The sequence below is a fragment of the Ictalurus furcatus genome, chromosome 3, assembly GCF_023375685.1.
Source record: "Ictalurus furcatus strain D&B chromosome 3, Billie_1.0, whole genome shotgun sequence".
NCBI lineage: Eukaryota > Metazoa > Chordata > Actinopteri > Siluriformes > Ictaluridae > Ictalurus > Ictalurus furcatus.
This window is the reverse complement of record NC_071257.1, coordinates 27,025,989-27,045,254: the sequence shown is the minus strand read 5'-3', so window position 1 is coordinate 27,045,254 and position 19,266 is coordinate 27,025,989. Positions and strand designations below refer to the sequence as shown.

General features: G+C 38.8%; 1 protein-coding gene across 1 annotated transcript in view; it reads left to right on the top strand.

Annotated features, from left to right (window-relative positions):
- Nucleotides 1-19,266, top strand: part of si:dkey-103j14.5 (isoaspartyl peptidase/L-asparaginase) — a 28,039-nt gene that overhangs the window by 1,234 nt on the left and 7,539 nt on the right. Inside the window, exons 2-6 of the mRNA XM_053621818.1 lie at nt 4,423-4,647; nt 8,412-8,554; nt 11,415-11,578; nt 16,211-16,329; nt 16,499-16,609. Coding sequence (XP_053477793.1) covers nt 4,458-4,647; nt 8,412-8,554; nt 11,415-11,578; nt 16,211-16,329; nt 16,499-16,609 — 727 coding nt within the window. The 5' untranslated portion in view covers nt 4,423-4,457. The remainder of the gene's footprint in view (nt 1-4,422; nt 4,648-8,411; nt 8,555-11,414; nt 11,579-16,210; nt 16,330-16,498; nt 16,610-19,266) is intronic.

Genomic DNA, 19,266 nt, shown 5'->3' with positions numbered 1-19,266 from the left:
CTTCCATGGATGCCATTCTTGCCCAGTGTCTTTCTGATAATGGAGTCATAAGCAGTGACCTTTATTGATGAAGAGAGGCCTGTAAGTCCTTTGATGTTGTCCTTGGCTCTTTTGTGACTTCCTGGATGAGTCGTTGCTGAGCTCTTGGAGGAATTTTTGGAAGATGGACCACTTCTATGCTGAGTTTTTCCATTAGGAGATAATGGCTCTCACTGTGGTTCTTTGGAGTTCCAGAGCCTTTGAAATACCTTTTGTAACCCTTCCCAGACTAATTTATATCAATCACCTTCTTCCTCATCATTTCTGGAATTGATTTCAAATTTGACATAATGTGTTACTGGGTAAAACCTTTTAACCAACTTCATGATGTTGAAAAAGTTCTATTTAATTGTTGATTTGATTGAACAGGGTCTGCAGTAATCAGGCCTGGTTGCGTCTAGAGGTGTTGAAATTAATCGTTTCTACGATGCGGATGTGGACAATTCTGCATCGACGCAGTAATAGATCATAAACGATTATAGCCTACTGACGTTTCTCTGACGTCATTCGTCGCATACGAGCTTGTTGTGCTAGCGTAAAATGGCGGAGGGAGGCGAAACACAAAAGCGAGTAATACAAAATGCACCCACTATTTTAAAAGTGGACGTCTGGACATATTTCAGCTTTTATGAACAAACTGGTAAGCATGAACTGGACAAGACACACGCTGTGTGTAATGCCTGTCACACACAAATAAAATATTTAGGGAATACCACTAACTTAAGAAACCACGTTAGGTGTTTTCACTCTGAGATGCTAACGCCTGCCAGTGCCAAGGCGGACCCAGCTCAGCCAAAAATAGATCAAACGATATCAACTTTACCGCCCAACTCGGAGAAAGGGAAGAGAATAACCAGATCTGTGGCAGCTTTCATAGCGAAGGATATACGGCCTTAGTCTGTGGTGAACAACCCTGGTTTTCGCCACCTGTTGAAGATGCTGGAGCTGTGATATAAGCTCCCATCAGGCAGACAGGATAATGGAAAAGGTTATACCTGAACTCTACCACGAAACCAAAGTTCAGGTAATGGCGTCAATGAGCCAAGCTAATCAAGTAGCAATAATGCGATTACTGGACTTCGGTCATGACAGAGGCTCATGTAACATTAACGGCACATTACTCTAGCGAGGACTGGCAGATTTTATCACATGTTCTGCAAACGAGAGCTGTTTGAATCTCACACGGGTGCTCATCTGGCAAGAGCTACGGTCTCATGTCGTGGAGGAATGGCAGCTATCAGATGAAAGATGTAGTGCTTGTCACAGACAATGCGTCGAACATGATCATTGCAGCTCAAGTCGGAAAATTCCCACATGGAAAATGCTTTGTGCATACGCTGAATCTCGCGTCCCAGCGGGTGTTTAAAGTGGCCACGTTCTCCAGGCTTCTGGGCAGAGTCAGACGAATATCAACGTTCTTCCACCACAGCACCACAGCGAGCCACTGTCTAAAAGCAAAACAGCAATGTCTAGGCCTGAAAAATCATAAGTTGGTAACTGATGTTGCAACAAGGTGGAACAGCGCATGTGACATGGTCGAGAGGTTCTTGGAACAACAACCTGCAATCTGTGCCACCTTGCCGTCTCCAGAAGTCAGATAAGGAGAGTCAGACCTGTGCACTCACACTGAAACAGATGTGACAAATGCAGAGGATGCTGTGAGGGCATTAAAGCCTATGAAGGATTTGATCACATTGATGTCAGAAGAGCGCAATCCAACAGTGTCTCTCATTGCTCCTCTAAATGCGCAACTCCTCTGGAATATGTCAGACAACATCGGAGACTCACCCATGATCCACGAGATCAAGAATGCAATCAAAATAGCTCTCCTGAAGATATACAGCCGTGAGGCAGAGAAGAAGATCCTTCATACAGCCTCTGCCCTAGATCCATGTTTTAAGGGAATGCCTTTTCTCACAGAGGAGGACAGATTGGAGGTAGTGCCATAATGCTTCTTGTAAAATGTATAAAATTAAAACAAACTTAAAACACTCATAATATTAATAATAGCTATGAGTAAAAAATGTATCAATTAGTTTTTTAATTAAGACTGAAAAAACAGTTATCCTAATATATGTGAGCTGTTGCATTGACAGTACACTCTCTGCTAGTTTAATGCTATTTTCTATTATTTTGTTCAAACACAGAATGAGTGTACAGCTAGGAGGACAAACGTGGATGAAGTGCCTCGGGGAACAGGAACTCTGGAAGAAGAAACATCCATGGAGGACAGCCCCTCTGCTCCCAAATTAAAGGCCTCATCACTGCTCGTGAGTTTGCTGGGACAGTCTTTCACTGACACTGAAGGTACAGTAGCACCCAAGACCCCCTATACAGGGCTGAAGAGGAAATGGCCCCATCTTTGTCTCTCACTGATGACCCTTTGAACTGGTGGCGTGTTCATGAGGGCACATTTTCCCTCCTCTCTTGGGTGTCAAAGCGATCCTTGTGTATCCCAGGCACAAGCGTGTCTGCAGAGCGGGTTTTCTCCACTGCAGGAGATATGGTCACTGCTAAAAGAAGCACTCGTAAAACAGAGCATGAGGATCAATTAGTGTTCTTACAGAAAAACCTACAAATTCCCAAATGCTGAGTAATGACTCATGTTTGTGATGTTTGGCACATTCATGGAGTGCCCTGAGCCCAGTGCTGTTATTTTATATTTGGTATTTGCTTTTGAGTACTGCAGAATGTTTTGTTTTTGAAGATTGACCATATTCACACGATAAGCAGACTCGGCCTCTACTATTTATTTTGGTTTATAATTTAATTTAATGTTTATACATTTGTTAACAATGAAATATTTTCTGAAGAAGTACACTGCGCTATTTACAAGTACTTATATACACTACTTGACAGTTTCATGCGCTTTTAGTATTTACTAGTGTTTATTAGTTCTAAATGCTCCTGCTGTCTGCTGTGTTCAGACTTAAGTTTTGTTTGATGTTTGCTACATTCAGGAAGTGTCCTTTCTTGGAGCAGATAAAATAAAAAGGGAGTTCATATATCTGCTTGTATTCATTGACCAAAATGTAGCCATGTGCAGTAATATTGAAACTTGAGGATGCAACGCATCATGATATTGAATTGAATCGTGAGACCAGTGAAGATTCACTCCCCTAGATGTGTCTTGTCCAGCTGAACCACATTATGAATGCAGTTTCAGTGATTTTAGGGAATTAGTAACTATGGGGGAAAATACATTTTCACACAGGCCCAGTTGGTATTGGATAGCTTTTTTTGTTTCAATAAATAACATTATCATTTAAAAACTGTATTTTGTGTTTACTCAGGTTGCCTTTGTTTTATCTTAGTTTTTGTTTTAATTTCTGAAACTATTTAATATGAGATATACACAAAAACGGAAGAAATGAGGATGGGGCAATTATTTTTTCACAGCACTGTACGAAAAAATATTTTGTACACATTTTATTGCTAAACTCAAACAATTAGTGGTTAGCACATCTGCCTAGCACCACCAGGGTTTGGGATTTGAAGCCCGCCTCCACCCTGTGTGTGCAGAGTTCTCCCCGTGCTTTGGGGGTTTCCACTGGTTACTCCAGTTTCCTTCCCCAGTCCAAAAACATGTGTTGTAGGCTGATTGGCATTTCCAAATTGTCTGTAGTGTGTGAATGGGTGTGTGAGTGTGTGTGCGATTGTGCCCTGCGATGGGTTGACACCCCGTCCAGAGTGTCCCATGCCTTGTGCCCCAAGTCCCCTGGAATAGGCTCCAGGCTCCCTGTGACCCTGTGTCAGATAAGCGATATACAAAATGGACTACTCTACTATGCTAAGTGCAATTTTTTGATATCCATCAAAAATTCATCACTATCATTCATTTCAACGAAAAAAATAAGGCATTGACAGTCCGCTTGCATAAAATGCGTAAAAATGACACTCACCACAGTTGAACCTTTAAGGAGTTTGGGGTGCCAAAAAGTCCTGGGAACATAAACACTGTAAATACATGACAGCCTTAAAACTTTGGTCAGATGGGGCAACTTAAACTTAAAAACTATGAGAACATTCATTATTATAATCAGGGCTTTCCACATTGACTGTGCTGATGAGAGTGAGCACAGTGAAATGTTATGTATTTTGTTACTGCAAGAGAGGCCATAATTCTGATTATTAAAAAGAACTGTGGATGGAGAGTGCACCAGGCAGGGCAAATGGAACAAGCCCTCATAATAATGGATCAGGCATAAACATGACAGTGAGGCTGACAGCCAACTTCCTGTAAACAATCCGTTCCACTGAGCTGAGCTGCAAGAATTCTGTCAGTGCTCGTCTGAATAATAGGCCGTGTTATGGCACATTGCAGTCCAAGGGCAACGCATGGGAAAGTGGAACCTGGCAGTAATTTCTCCTCTCCCCTGACAGTGTGGGCTGTTTGTTTGTTTATCTGCTGAAACGTGATGATGAAGGCTGTACTGGTGGTGCATGGCGGTGCGTGGGCTATACCTGACGAGTTGGCGGAGGCATCAGTGGCTGGGGTGAAAGCTGCTGCTTGGGCAGGGGGTATTATCCTGAAGAGGGGGGGATCTGCACTGGATGCTGTTGAAGTGGCCGTGAGAGTGATGGAGGATAATCCGGTGTTTGATGCAGGTCAGTGCCAGTCATCATCTTAAATTAATGTTGCCTAACTTTTCTGATTTTCCCAAACATATTCTGTTTACTACTTATCAATGTGCCATCCATTTAGATTGATTAGCAGTGCAGTTGTATAATACATTTAACACCAATGTACTGTATCCTATCATAATCTCCGTGATCAGTAATATAATGAATATTTATGGTGATAAACACATAAATGCCCTTTATGTGATTGGGTCCTCCTATTAATAATACAACGAGGCAGTTTTGCATGGAGTAAAGCCATGTTTTTTAATGGCAAAAAAGTAATTTCAATAGGTAACTCACGGGTCAAAATGTCCTAACATAATCTCTGGTGTAAATATATTTTATAAAAAATAATTTTGTAGGTTACTCATAGCAGCTGACCCAAGCAAAGAATGGTTCAAAGAGTCATTCACAAATTGTATACGTTTGAACTAGCACCATTTTTCTGTTTGCTTTACTTTGGATTAGTTTTTCTTCACAAACAGAAGAGTAACCTTTAAAACTATGCTGTACAATGTGCTGGCTTCCTCTAAAGCTAGAACTTGGACCATGTTTCACTACTACTTTGCTGTTAATGATTATCCTGAGAGCAGGAAGAGAGGTCCTCGAGTATTCATCAGGTTACAGTGAGCCAACAGGGAGCAAAGAAGACACTTCATTAACGCAACCTGTCTGTCAGGGTCTATCTCATTTGTGATTGTGAACTGCCACCATAGGTGAAACGGCAGAACCTCTTCATAGAAGAGGAGCAACATCAGCACTTCACCAGGGGGATCAGTTAATACACTGGAGTAGCACACTCTACTTCAGTGTATAAAATGCTGATCAATAGATGATTAATGTAGTGATAAAGTGATACTTAGAGAGGAGACACACACGGAAAGGTGTAAATGAGTGGAGAGTATCATGTCCCAGGAGACGTTCTGGTTTTTCAAAGCATGATGAATGCACATATGATGCAGTTACGGATTAGGGTTGGAAGGGTTACTTTAAAAATGTATTCCGTTATAAATTACTTAATCCAAGTATCACAATATGAAAGTAATGTAATCTGATTATTTTTTGATTATTTCAAGGTCACATATGTAAATAGAGTCAAGAGAAAAGCAATATATTTATTTAGAGCTTATTTTAGAGCTTAGAAACATTCAGTGTTTGGCAAGAGAGAACCAGAAATATAATCATGCAATATTGTGTTATGTCAAAAGATAAATTTCTTTGGTTTTAAATGAATAAAAATTGTAATCTTGATATTATTCCCTTTTTTTTTTAAACAAAGTGTACCTGTAATCTGATTACTTTGTTTATTGACATAACTGTAACGGATTACACTTACCAGTTTTTGGTATCCTGATTACGTAACACTGTTCCATGTATTCCGTTACTCCCCAAGCCTGTTAAGGACTGAAAGAGTTGCTGTTGCTTCTGAGGTTCTCTGGTTGCAGGATTGAAAATAGGTTTGAAATGTTCATAAAAATTCACAATAAAACCCTTATATCGTGATTTTGTTATGCCTTATTTAAGGAAAAAGGATTTCTCCAGAATTGTTGGAAAAGGTGAAGGTGTTTATTGAATAAATATAATATAGGACCGTCTTTCAGGTGCTTCACTAAATTCCAGGTGTTTCCTCGCTTTGTTTGAAATGAACGATAGCATCGGTTGCACACCAGAAACCGATACTAGCTTTCCTCTCTTTTCCTCTCAATGAGTCGGGACGGAGCTAAACTTGTTAAGCTAAACTAATCTTCTGTAGTTTTTCCCATGTGTTTGTAGGTGTTCCTCTTCTTCTTCACCACTTGTGGACTGACTAAAACACTTGCGCGTATTTGCTGCCCCCATCAGGTCCGGAAGAATCGCAGTACCTCAGTACTTTCGTTACAAATGGTACTAAGCTACTGCAGAAAAACAAGTACCGTCACGTTTTAAGAATGTTAGTACCGAAGTATCGGTTCTTGTGACATCCCTACCAAAGACTGTGCAGAATCAGACCGAAACAAATCTAAACCCTTTAAAATATATACATCATTCATTCGTTCATTAATCTTCAGTAAGCGCTTTATCCTGGTCTAGGTTACAGTGCACAGTGTCCCATCCAAGGTGGGAATACACCTTGGATGGGACACCAGTTCAACACAGCACCAAGCACATACACATCACACACAAGTCATTGTAGCATAGTCAATTTTGTGAAATGGGAGGAAGCCTGAGAAAACTCACTCTAGCCAAGTTTCCATCCACTTTTTCACTTTTCTGTTATCAACAAAATAAAAGTGTGAAATTTGCTGTCGTCTGCCTGTTTCCATCCAATTGAGCCATTTACAGATAAAATGGTGTGCGTGATGATGTCATCCTTAAAACAAATTGTCACATAAGTTTTGGTTTATTGCAAAAGAAATCTGCCCTTGAGCAGTTTCCGTGCATAATTTTGTGCATATCACAAATTATGTAGCTTTTGCATCCCACATGTCCTCAAATCTTTGTAAAATGGAGAGTGGATTGAGACAATGAAATGAAATTGACTAGCTTGCTGTCATTTTAATTTGACAGATAATTGCAATTGTACGAAATATCAGAAGACGCTGTCAGAATGGAGCGGTTGCTCTACTGATAGGGCTCCAAGTAACTGCCCTTATGCAATGAAGCCCATGCATCTAGGAGGTAGTGGTGGAGAGACACTTTATAGAAAGTCTCTGGTTGCAATATCATGGCCCACGTTTGAGATGCTGTGCCAGTTAATTGGTCCTGATGTTGCGCCCATCGCAAGTTGCCACCGATCATAAGTTCTGACCCGAAACATTGATAATGGCGTGGGGGAAAACGTGCACAGAAATTGCACACGGACAGTAACCTTAGCTGAGGTTCGAATCAGGGACCCTAGAGCTGTGAAGTGCCAACACTACTCACTGCACTGGTCTTCATAATCTACTCCCATTCTCAGCCTGTGATTTGATTAACTTCCTGGTGTAAGTGTGGCAGTGAGGCTAAATGTGAAATCCTTTCTTTTTGACTATGATTATAAGGCTTATTCCACAGGAGAGAGGAACCAGATCACGCCATGTGAAAACCCACTTTTTTTGTCAGACTGTAATTTATTACACATGGGATTTTCTGACGGTTTAATATTAAAAGTGATTATAACACTGTTGCATCGGTGCAATTAAATAATTTACTTAAGGAAACAGCTATGCTCCGTGCCTTAATTTAGGAATACAGTTCTCACGTTCTGTAAAGTCACCTTAAACTTTATGAAATGTGTTTAATTAAATCAGGTAAATTAATTTCAATTCGCAGACTAATTAAAGTGTGAATGTAACCGTGTCCGGTTTGCCACAATCTTTTAAACTCAGATGGAAACAGTGGGAGCTAAAGTGTTCTTTAAGCATACAAGTCCTCACCCTATACTTCTGTGCACAGCTCTGAAATAGGAGTCTACCAGTAGAAGTCGAAACTTCCGCTGAGTGGCCGCTCAGATGATAGTAGTTACCCTGATCTTTCCCAGCAGGCTTCAATTGACTGAGTACATCCCACTTGAACACTGAGTGTGTAAGGAAGTCCAAACCTAAAGGTTGGGCTTCATTTCTCTTTTATTCCCACCAAGAGAAAGTGCAGGAACTGCGTGAGAGGAAGAACTGAGATCAGGGCTTGCTGAAAGCGCAGGTGTGGTGGTGTGTTGTGGTGAAGTGAGCAGTCGTTCTGCTCTGAGTGATGGTGTAACAAACTTGTGTGGCTGTGTTGCTGTCTTGCTGTAGGTCACGGCTCTGTGCTGAATACTGATGGAGAAGTGGAACTTGATGCCATCATCATGGAGGGAAAAACGCTGGGCGCTGGTGCTGTTTCTTCAGTTAGAAACATTTCTAACCCTGTTAGCCTTGCCCGTGCTGTGATGGAAAAGGTGCAGTTTTCACCATTTTGTTCTTCTTTTTTTGTGGGAAAATGAACATGAAAAATGAAAATGACTCTTTACATTTTATTTAATTTTTCATGCTCACTTCTCTACTAGTTGTGTTGTTCAGCACTGACAAATTCCAGTTCTGCACATCAGTTTCTCACTGCAAAAAATAATATCTTGGCGAGTGAAAACTGCTCGAATATGCACAAATGTATTCAATATATCTCATCATGAAACTGACAGATAAAAACTTGAAAGACAAATGATCCGCCAATCACAAAGCAAGCTTGAAATGAGTAAAAATCATTTAATAATTTTATTTGTTGTATAAAATTGCCATAGTATATCATAGTGCTGCTATTACACCAACTATGGTCTGCAATGCAAATCACAGGTTTATATTAATGTGCTTGTTTCAATAGATATATTTGTATATCTCTATTGTATAATATTTGCTGACACTTCTTATAATTATAAACCCCTTATAATTGCTGTGTTCTAACTTTGGGGTTCGTGACGGTCTGAATCACAGCACTGCCTTGTTGATAATGTTCCTATAACAGCACTCCTTCTTGTGTTTTATTCCTTACATGTAAAATATTAGATAAATTTGTCTATATTCAAGATATTTTTACTTGCCGAGAAGTTTGGTTTTTTTTGCAGTGCTCCAATTCAGCCACATTCCTCCAAGCCCTCTGTTTGATAAATGATAAGAAGCAGCGCTTGCGTCCTGCCCTCACCAGCCACCTATATTGTAAATCGCTCTTACAAAGCAAAATTCTGTCCAGCTTCTACGACTCTTTGGAGCAGATTATATTTCTTGAAAATACATTAATATGTTTGGTTTTTTTTTTTGGTTTTTTCTTTCTGCTGTAAATTATATTCCTGCTAAAAATCTATGGTGTTAAGATTTTTTATTTTTTTTTAAGATTTCATTCTGACTCCTTAAGACTTAACATGTTATTTCCTCTGCTGCTTTGCAATGCCGAAGTCAAAGGGAGGTCAGTGCTGGCTGATTTTCAGATTGATTTCAATCAGCACTCTTTGTATTGCCGAAAATGGAAGCCTTATCATACAAATTTGGTTCCCACACAGAGCACAAAGGCTTGACTGATCAAATGAGCAGCTCCTTTCATTAATGCAACTTTGTGAGAGAAACGTGTGTTCATAACAAGCCTATTGTACCGAATTTGTACCTTTCTGAGATGATCTTGTACTATCTGAAGGATTGAGGTTCACAATGTAATCATGAAGTACAGAAAATACAGCGCAGAGCTCATACTGCAATATTATTTGTTTTATTTATTCATTTCACCAACACTTTATTTAGCTGGCAAATGTATGCAAGTTAAAAATTCAGCAGGCGAAAATGTAGCGCCAAATATTGTTTATGGTTTTGTATTAGTCAGAAATATAACATTAGAGCAAATTTATTACACTATACCTTCAGAGCATGGAGACCAATTTTACTACACTTTTCTATGCTTGAATTTGTAATATTATTTCTTGCAGCCTCTTTTTTATGCTGCCTACGATTCTGCGGTTGAAATATTCACCCACAGGAGAAAATAAACAGTCTCTATTAACTTGCTTTCACACCTCTGATACACAAATTTCACCTTCCATTGCAGCAGACACAAGGGAAACAAGAAGCCGGTCTTACAAGAGAATTGATTAGACGCAGCACCTGTGGTGACTGCCCCGAAAGACCTTGGCCTTCCCGGGGATTGGTGGCACTGTTTAATAGGCCATATTAAAAATTCATCAGTCTGTGATCAATGCAACGATCGAGCTTCACTGAGCTCTTGCTCCTGCCTGTGATTTACACTGTGCTATACATGACAGAGAAAAATGACATTAATAACCACTTTAATATTTAAAAGTTTCCCAAGCTGGAAAGATGTTGCATCTCAGTTTTTTTTATTTCAATCCGAGGAAAAATAGAGCAGTATTGTGTCACTTTTGCTCATGTTGCCATGTATTTTGAAGACAGTATTGCACCAATTTAGAGACAAATAGACAGTGAAAGGAAATTCATATTCATAAATAGTTAAAGTTTTATTTTAACTTGCTTAATGCTACAATGTAAATTCTCTGTACATTGATTTTTTTTGCTATAAATATTTTTAATTTTTGAAAATTAGGGAGCAACTGAATGAAATAAAATAAAGTAATTCCTTTAATAGGGTATATACGTATTCTTTCTCATGTTCTTTCTGAACAGGGACCATCATTTCAAGAGCAACAGACAGAGAAAGTGCACAGAAGGTTCAAATTTCAGAGATGCCATCATTATTAAAAAGTAAAATCCTTACAGGCAGAGATATAAAGCTGAATTTTACCTCTAAGACCCTATTGTATGTTGATAGACAAGGTGGCAGTCTTTTTTGCGTGTGCGCCAAGCAACAGTGAAAAAATTGCAAGGTGTTATCTCTACTTAATATTTAGCAGCTCCATTTTTAAAAAATTATTTTCTTTTTGTTTACTGTATGATACAGTGTATGACCACTGCCATACAATGTATCATACAGTGCTTAAGGTGTTTGGGCACACTTTATTTTACATCCAGAGCTGTGGAGATGATTTACACAACAGTATCTTTCACTTGCATTACAGTAATAACTACACACAAGAGTGTGTGCCTTTTTCTGTCTCTAGTATGACACATGAAGGTGTGTGCAGAGATAATACAAACATTTCATATTCAATTTAAATTCAGTTAGCTGTTTAACACATTCTTGCTAAAAGCTCTATGTCAGTGTGGTTAATTATATTAGATAATTGTCATGTTTTGGTGCGTCATTTTGCCTCAAAATAATTAACACACGTGTCTTTTCTTGTTTTTCTATTATGGGTTCTCCAGACTGAGCACATCATGTTGACAGGCCGAGGAGCGAACCTGTTTGCAGAGAGCATCAGCGTTCCTACAGTCCCAACACAGGCTTTGGTGACGGAGCAGGAGAGGAAAGAGTGGCAGCACTACAAGAAGTACACTGTTGGTGTCAAAGAGCTTTTTAACTCGCAGTGGTAAGTAGCTCTCCATTTGAGAGCATGTTTGTGAGTAAGCCAAGTTTCAGGACTAGAGTTAATCCCATTTCATTTCAGTGAAACAAAGAAGAAAATTAAAGCAATCTGTTGGAAAATGTGTCATTAAATTTAAATATAATGGACCCTATTACAGAAAATAATGATTATAAAGTTGCTCTTTACACTTTACTAGAGACCGTTTACTTTCAGATGTCACATTTGAAATGCCATCAATGTTAGTTTTTAAATTTAACAGAATTCTTTTTGGGATTATGGTGATGGAAATCTCATGATGTGAATTTGCTGTGCACAAAAGCTTCAAAGAACTTATATGCCATATATATGCCATTTTATATATATATATATATATATATATATATATATATATATATATAATAAACATTTGTGAGGAAAGGTGTTTTTCCTAACAGGTTTCTTCCTCTAGGCATTTGAATAGTGAGTTGATTTCAGAACTGCAGCTCTCTAGTGTGAAGTTTTTAGTCTATCCATCCCTACTGAACACATAATGAAACGTAATACCACTTCATACAGGTTTCTTTTGTAATACATTTAGTAAGCAGGAAATGTCATCCTACTGACAGGTCAATTTATTAAACAAAGCATCTATTAGTACTGTTTGAGGATAAGTGTATATCTATGTGTGTGTCAGAAACCTCAGAGCTGCTACAACTCATATGTATTATGTTTAGTCAAATAAAGAATGAGCATTTTTTTTAATTATTTTATTTTACTATAACTAGGACAGTGGTAAAATGAATCTTTCCAGAAGACTTTATGGGCTTGTCTCATTTTCTCAAATGAAGATTTGGATGAATATAATTAATATAAGTATATTATATGAATTATATTAATTATATAAGTGAATGAATGTGTGTATTATTATCCAAAAGAAAATAGTGGAATGAAAACATTAAAAATGACATAAATATGAAGCAAAACAGTGATTTTTTTTTTTTTTTTAATGTCTTTGGAAAGTGTGCTGGGTCACCACCATTCTTCCAAATGATCTCGCTGAAGAACGCTGTCTAACATGTCAGTCCAAAATCTCCAATGGGTCTGGGTTAAGATCTGGTGACTGTCAAGGCCAAAGCATATGATTTACATAATTTTCATTCTCATCAAATAATTCAGTGAACCTTTGTGTCAGAGTCATCCTGGAAGAGACCACACTTATAACATAGCCACTTTATTATTATTATTATTATTATTACTCCTCGTCATGCATCCATATGTTTAAATAAATTTTCAAATGAAATTTGAATAGTTTTGTTACAAAATCAGAAGCAGTAGGTCAGCAGGATTTGACCAGAACATGAGGGTTAAGGCATTGCAGCTAGAGCAGGGAGTACTGTTCCTGTCACCTCTGTTTCCCCAGGAGGTGAGGTAGAGGAGGCTCGGTCGTGGCGGAGTGTAACCTCAGACCTATTGGGAGCCAGTAAAAATAGTGCCGAGGGGGTGTTAAGTGACAGCTGGCTGAGCTACAACCTTTCATCCCTTCCCGCCGCACCTCCATTATTGATGACCTCCCTGCGCTCAGCCACACTGCTGTCACTGGGCTCTTTAATACACAGCCCTTGGAACACAATTATCCTGTGCCTTCGTTTAGGGTGATTATGTGCCAACCTGCTGCCCATACTGCCTGACCCTGCTCGTATATTACAACAGGCCCAGTTTGATGGCACACAGAGCAGATTTTAATGCAGTAATCATAGTTTCGTGGTCCTGGAGGTCAAAAAATGGCTTGTATTTGAGGAAGTGAAAATTAATAATTGCATATCTTTCTATGTAGGTGTACATAAATAAGAATTGAAACACAACGGGGTGTGCTGTTATCGGAAAATGAGGTTGTGCGATATGGCTGAATGTGACGCTGATGTGTTTTATTCCTCTTATACCACAGCATGTTGCCAACAGTTACATTATTTTATTAATGAGTGTTTCATTGTTCTTTTTAACCATTAACATAGTTATATTTACTTACAATTACAGTTATCTTCTAATAGCTATAACATTTATTCTCTCACCAGCCACTCTTTTTTTTCCTCTCTCTTAAATATTAATAACATTTTTAAAAAGCCTATCTTTTAAGTATAGCTTTCCTGTGGCAGAAGGGTTACTGACCATTACAACGCACTGATACCCAAGATTTCACCATATCAATGACTATACACTTTAACGTCTTAACCACTGAGCTACCATTCAAGTTAAGACGTTGGGCTACTTATCGGAGGGTCATGAGCTCAAACCCCAGCACTGCCAAGCTTCCACTGTTGGGCCCTTGAGCCAGGCTCTTAACCCTCAACTGCTCAGATGTATAAATGAGATTAATGTACTGTAAGTCGCTCTGGATAAGGACGTCTTCCAAATCCCATAAATGTAAATAGAAAGGATAACACATTAGAACAAGTAAATTAATATATACTAATAAAAATTAAATTTGAATTACTGCTGGAACGATCATCAGAACCGTGCTATTATAGAAGATTTATCACACTCAATAACCTCTGACAAATTATTTAAATCAAGTCTTGTGATGTAACTGCTATTATATGCCATATCATTACCATTATTGCTGTATCTTGTTCACAGTCATCAGTCACTAATATAATACTGTATAAATTTCATATATGTGTTCTATAGTTTGGCTCGTACCTCCGGGGTTGGGGGTTCAAATACTGCCTCTGCCCTGTGTGCATGGAGTTTGCATGTCCTCCTCGTGCTTCAGGGGTTTCCTCCGGGTAGCAGTCCAAAGACATGCGGTGTAGGCTGATTGGCATTTCCAAATTGTCTGTAGTGTGTGAGTGTGTGTGCGATTGTGCCCTGTGATGCGTTGGCAACCCATCCAGGGTGTCCCCTGCCTTGTGCCGTGCGGTCCCTGGGATAGGCTCCAGGCTCCCCCACAACCGTGTGTAGGATATTTGGGATGGAAAATGGATGGATGGATGGTATATCATGTATCTGTACATTTTTAACTTCAGTTATTTCTCTCATGCACTTTGAGAGAAACTGAATTCCACCACCTGTGGTTCAGGACAGCGGAGGAACAGCTTTAAATTTGAATGTTTTCATGCCCTCTTATACAGTTTATTAGACGGCTTGAAAAGATTTACTACCTATTTTTATAATTCTATATGGCTTGAAATACAGTCCACCATTAGAGAGCTTTTGAGATGCAGTTTTCCCCAAAGCTGCTATGCTTGATTCAGCTAATACTGGCGATTTAAAGGAGTAATCAGGTTTGTGTCAAAAGTGATTGATGCCTCATGAATCCTTGCCAGCTGGATCAGACAAATATTCTTCATAAGAAAAATATTTGCTTCCTGGCCTCTCTGAGAATAGCCTGGGGAATGTCTCTTACCTTTTTTTAAATTTTAAATTAAAAACTTGCTAATTTCTATGACCGATCTGAAGACTAACGTGTGCCACAGTGAAAGAAATCTCACCTCATCAGTGAGACATGGCGGATGTGGCATGTTACAGCTGCCAGTGGAACTGGATCACTCGTCTTTACTGAGGATTGTATTAAGAAGAATTCTGAAATGTACAGAAGCATCTCAACTGCTCAGATTTAACCACATGTCTCAAAATGTGGTCGGTTATGTTTCACCTTGTAGCAGAACAATGAACTGAAACTGGAAGTACTGCTTTGTAGTGCCAAATATAATTGAAATGATCGGCCTGATTTTGATTCGCTCTGTGATCTAGCACGTTGGATTTGAAATATAATAATTCCCTGAACAAACTGAGCATAAATTTCATTTACTGAATCCATGTAAAAAAAACAAAAAAAACAACCTAATAACAACTAACTAATAAAATAACTAATAAAACTAATAACCAAGTCCTGAAAATAAGCAGGACCTAAAGGTATTATTATGAGTCTAGCAGAGAATCTGGCAATGTCTATGGATTATAGACTTAAATCTATATATAACTATTCTTTTGATAATGTAATTTGTATTATATTCATAAATGGGGAAATTGTCTAAAAAATATCCATAATTCCTGCATGGTTCACATGATTCCTATATGACCTATAACTGGAGTCTTTTTGCTTGTCCTTGTCCAACGGATGATAATTTGGTGTCTAAGTGCAACTGTGTCCCATTTATGTGCCTGAAAATTACATTTCTATCCCTGCTACTTGTCTATGATGCATATAATATTCAGTTTGGTATATGGATGTGTTTGAAGCATTAAAATTCAGAGGAAAGCACAGGAGGATTGGAAAGGTCTTTAGGCTAAACTAGAAAATTATTTTCAGATGTTATATGTTTGAGGATGTTATTTGGGCGAGATTCTATCTCTCAAATCAATCATACTATATCTTTAGCAGTATCAGAGTATGCACTCTTGGGTTACCCCTTTCAAAATATGAGATGAAGTTCAAAGTTTTCCACACAGTTTGGAAAATAATCTTTCTTTCCCTTTAGATTATTAATAGACCATGATTGACAGGACATGTGGAAATGTTGGAGAACTTCAAAGAAGATGATTTGTGTTAAATATATTAATAATTCACTCTCTTGCGCAAGGTGCACATGTTTTAAATGACATGCCAGTGCATAACTGAAGCTGTTCAAACCTGTTTAAACTTGTGTGATTTTGCAGTGTCCATGACACAGTTGGAGCAGTAGCTCTTGATGCATTTGGGAATGTTGCCTGTGCAACCTCAACAGGAGGAATCAGGAACAAAATGGTGGGAAGAGTTGGAGATTCTCCTTGCATTGGTGAGCTGCTTGACCTTGTATTTTAAGGTGATCATTGATGTTACTGCTGCAGCTCTGGTGCATTCTATTTACTCTAAAGAGATCGTTACTTTTCAGTAATATTTGCTTTATCATAAGGTCCTGTTAATTAAGACTTGGTATTTTTGTGCTGTCTTGTGTCTGTGATAAGGATCAGGTGGATATGCAGACAATAGGAGTGGTGCTGTGTCCTGCACTGGCCATGGCGAGTCTATTCTGAAAGTCACCTTGGCCAGGCTAATCCTCTTTCACATGGAACAAGGTACTGACTGACCATTTTCTTTCCCTTTGGATCTTTGGATCTGCAGTTTGTTGCTCATCTAATCCTTAAAACCGATGTTCAATGTGAATCCAAGGTTTATCTAGCAAACCCATTTAGGTGTTAGACTGATTGACATGAAGTAAACATAACACATTGGGACAAATGAAAGGAAACACCTCACACGAGTCAGGAGCGAAATCAATTTAGTGGATGTCATGGAACTCGATCTGGTGTGCAGATAGAAGAAGTGATAAATCACTGGACACAATACTCCCCAGGTAGCCAGCCTAGATAAATGTCTTTGCGTTGTCTTTATTGAAAACCGGGAATTAAATATTTGAGTCCTCACATATACGTAGATGATGCATAAGTACAAAAATGCTGCATACGCCAGGTTTCATGCACCTTTTTGAAGGTATAAAAATAAGCTTGACATGCATGGTGTAATAGAAAACTAATTCACAAATTTGTTGGAAAGTATTAGAACTGGAAATCTTAATATAATTCTTTTCTTATCTTACATTTGTTCTGTTTCATGACCTATGAAATCTAGTATTTCTTCTGCTGAAATACACAATTTGTGTGGTAATAAAAATTATAAAGCACTGAGATATTTGCAGTTACGTCCAAATTGAATGACAGTTGGCACCGTTAGTATTCAAATTGTAGAATTAAGAGATCAGTTGACTGGTTTATGAGGTCATTTAGATCCCAAGAGCTATACAGATTCGAACTGGCTATACATATCATGCTGCAAATCCTAACTACACTGGAGTTCTCAGCGATTGGATGATTTTAATTGGAAATTATCCCATTTTAATTGGGAAAACATCCCACTGTAGAGAATCTCAGTATGACTGATCAGTCAGGCTTCTCCCAGACAGCATGCCAGTGGTGTGGGACTGTATAAATCCTGTGTAATCCAGATATGACTTCATGCCTAGAGCAAAAAAAGCATCTTTGGAGAATAAATTTGCCAGTTATAACAGAAAGCAATTTCATTAAATGAATATGCAAATAATCTCTTAAGCTCAATTGCTTTCTGATGTTGTACAAGATGCAAGATGGCCTGGGTCAACCCTTTAATTAAAAAAAAAAAAGTAGTGTTGGCAACAGACTTCAAGCAAGGTTTGTTCAGAGGTTTGCTTCATATTATATATTCTATTTGAGTGTGGTGGATATAATCCCTCAATATTATATAGGCCATGGTTACCCTATTAAAGCTTGGTTCACACTGCACAGACAAACTTTTAAAAGTTTGCTATTTGATTTAAAATGTTGGGTAACATGACTGCCATGTTCACACTGCTCCAATAGACACCAACAAACTTTTTTACAGACAGTCAAACTGGTTTAAAAATGGATGATCCTTTTACCACAATCAAAATTTTTGCAATTACTAGTGTCTTTACGTGTCGAAGAGTATAATGAAAGAGGCCCTGGGTGAAGCCTTGTTTGTTGCAATGTGAGAGACAGGGTGCTTACTTATACAGAGAACTGCAGACAGAGGATGTGCTAAGATTTTCAAAATTTTGCTCGGTTTGTCCAGGGGCGTAACCTGGCCTGGGCATTCAGGGCCGTAGCCCCGGAGATTTTTTCTTTAGCCCCGATTAATTCTCCACTTGGAGCAGTTTGTCACTGTGTAACTGAACATCACTAAAAGAAGACAACAGTGTTGTAATTTTCTACCTTCAGTGAACGGAGGTGAGACCAATCAGACAGGGTTTACAGGAAAGTCCGGGGAAATACTCGTGTCTTATTGGCGGCTGACAGGTGTCAATTCTGCCAAACGCTAGCTCACACAGTCAGTGTGAGGTGGAAAAGTGGACATACGGGGTTGAAACAGAAACACTAACATTCTCTCATGCTAAGCAGGAAAACAAGGTGTGTAAATGTCTATACGAGTTCCAGATTACGTGAACATGATACGAGCAGAGCATAAGGTTAGATAATGTACTTTGCATGGCACTGTAGCAACTAAACCCAGACAGGCGTATTTGTGACTCCCCTTGGCTAGCGACATACGTGTCTGTTGGCGTTGGCCAGCGCCTGTCTGGCTCCCAACACAATTAACTGATGTTCTGACTGAGTAGTTACAGCAGTACAACAGTCTTGGGCTTGGTCACCAGAGGACTACTCAGCTGGACAGTCTTTAAGAAGTATTTTGCATTCTGCAAACATGTCCTGTGCTAGCAAATGTGTCACATAAGCGTGGCTTACCTTAGCCACCAGTGGTGAGAGTGGAAGACAAGATCATGGACAACCAAATATAACTAACCTCACAAATCAACTAGATGAACAATAAACAAAATGTAAATAAACAGAATATTATTATATTTACATTTTGGCACTTGCTGTAATTCAGATCAACCTATAAAAACTTCCAAAATGATTCTGAGTACTTGGTAAATCGATACAGGAGTGCGGGGGGGGGGGGGGGGGGGGGGAGAGGAAGGCATAATAATATTATTAGCTGTGCCAACAAGGCTGGTTGGCGGATTTTTAGGTGACTATGTAGCATAACAGTATGTTTTCAATATAATACTTTTACAAATCCATTGTCTCATGTCCACATTGCTGACATTTTCTCTGAGTGCTGACCGACACAGAAAAAACCCCCAGCATATTTTAAACACTGGGTTGTTCAGAATGGAAGG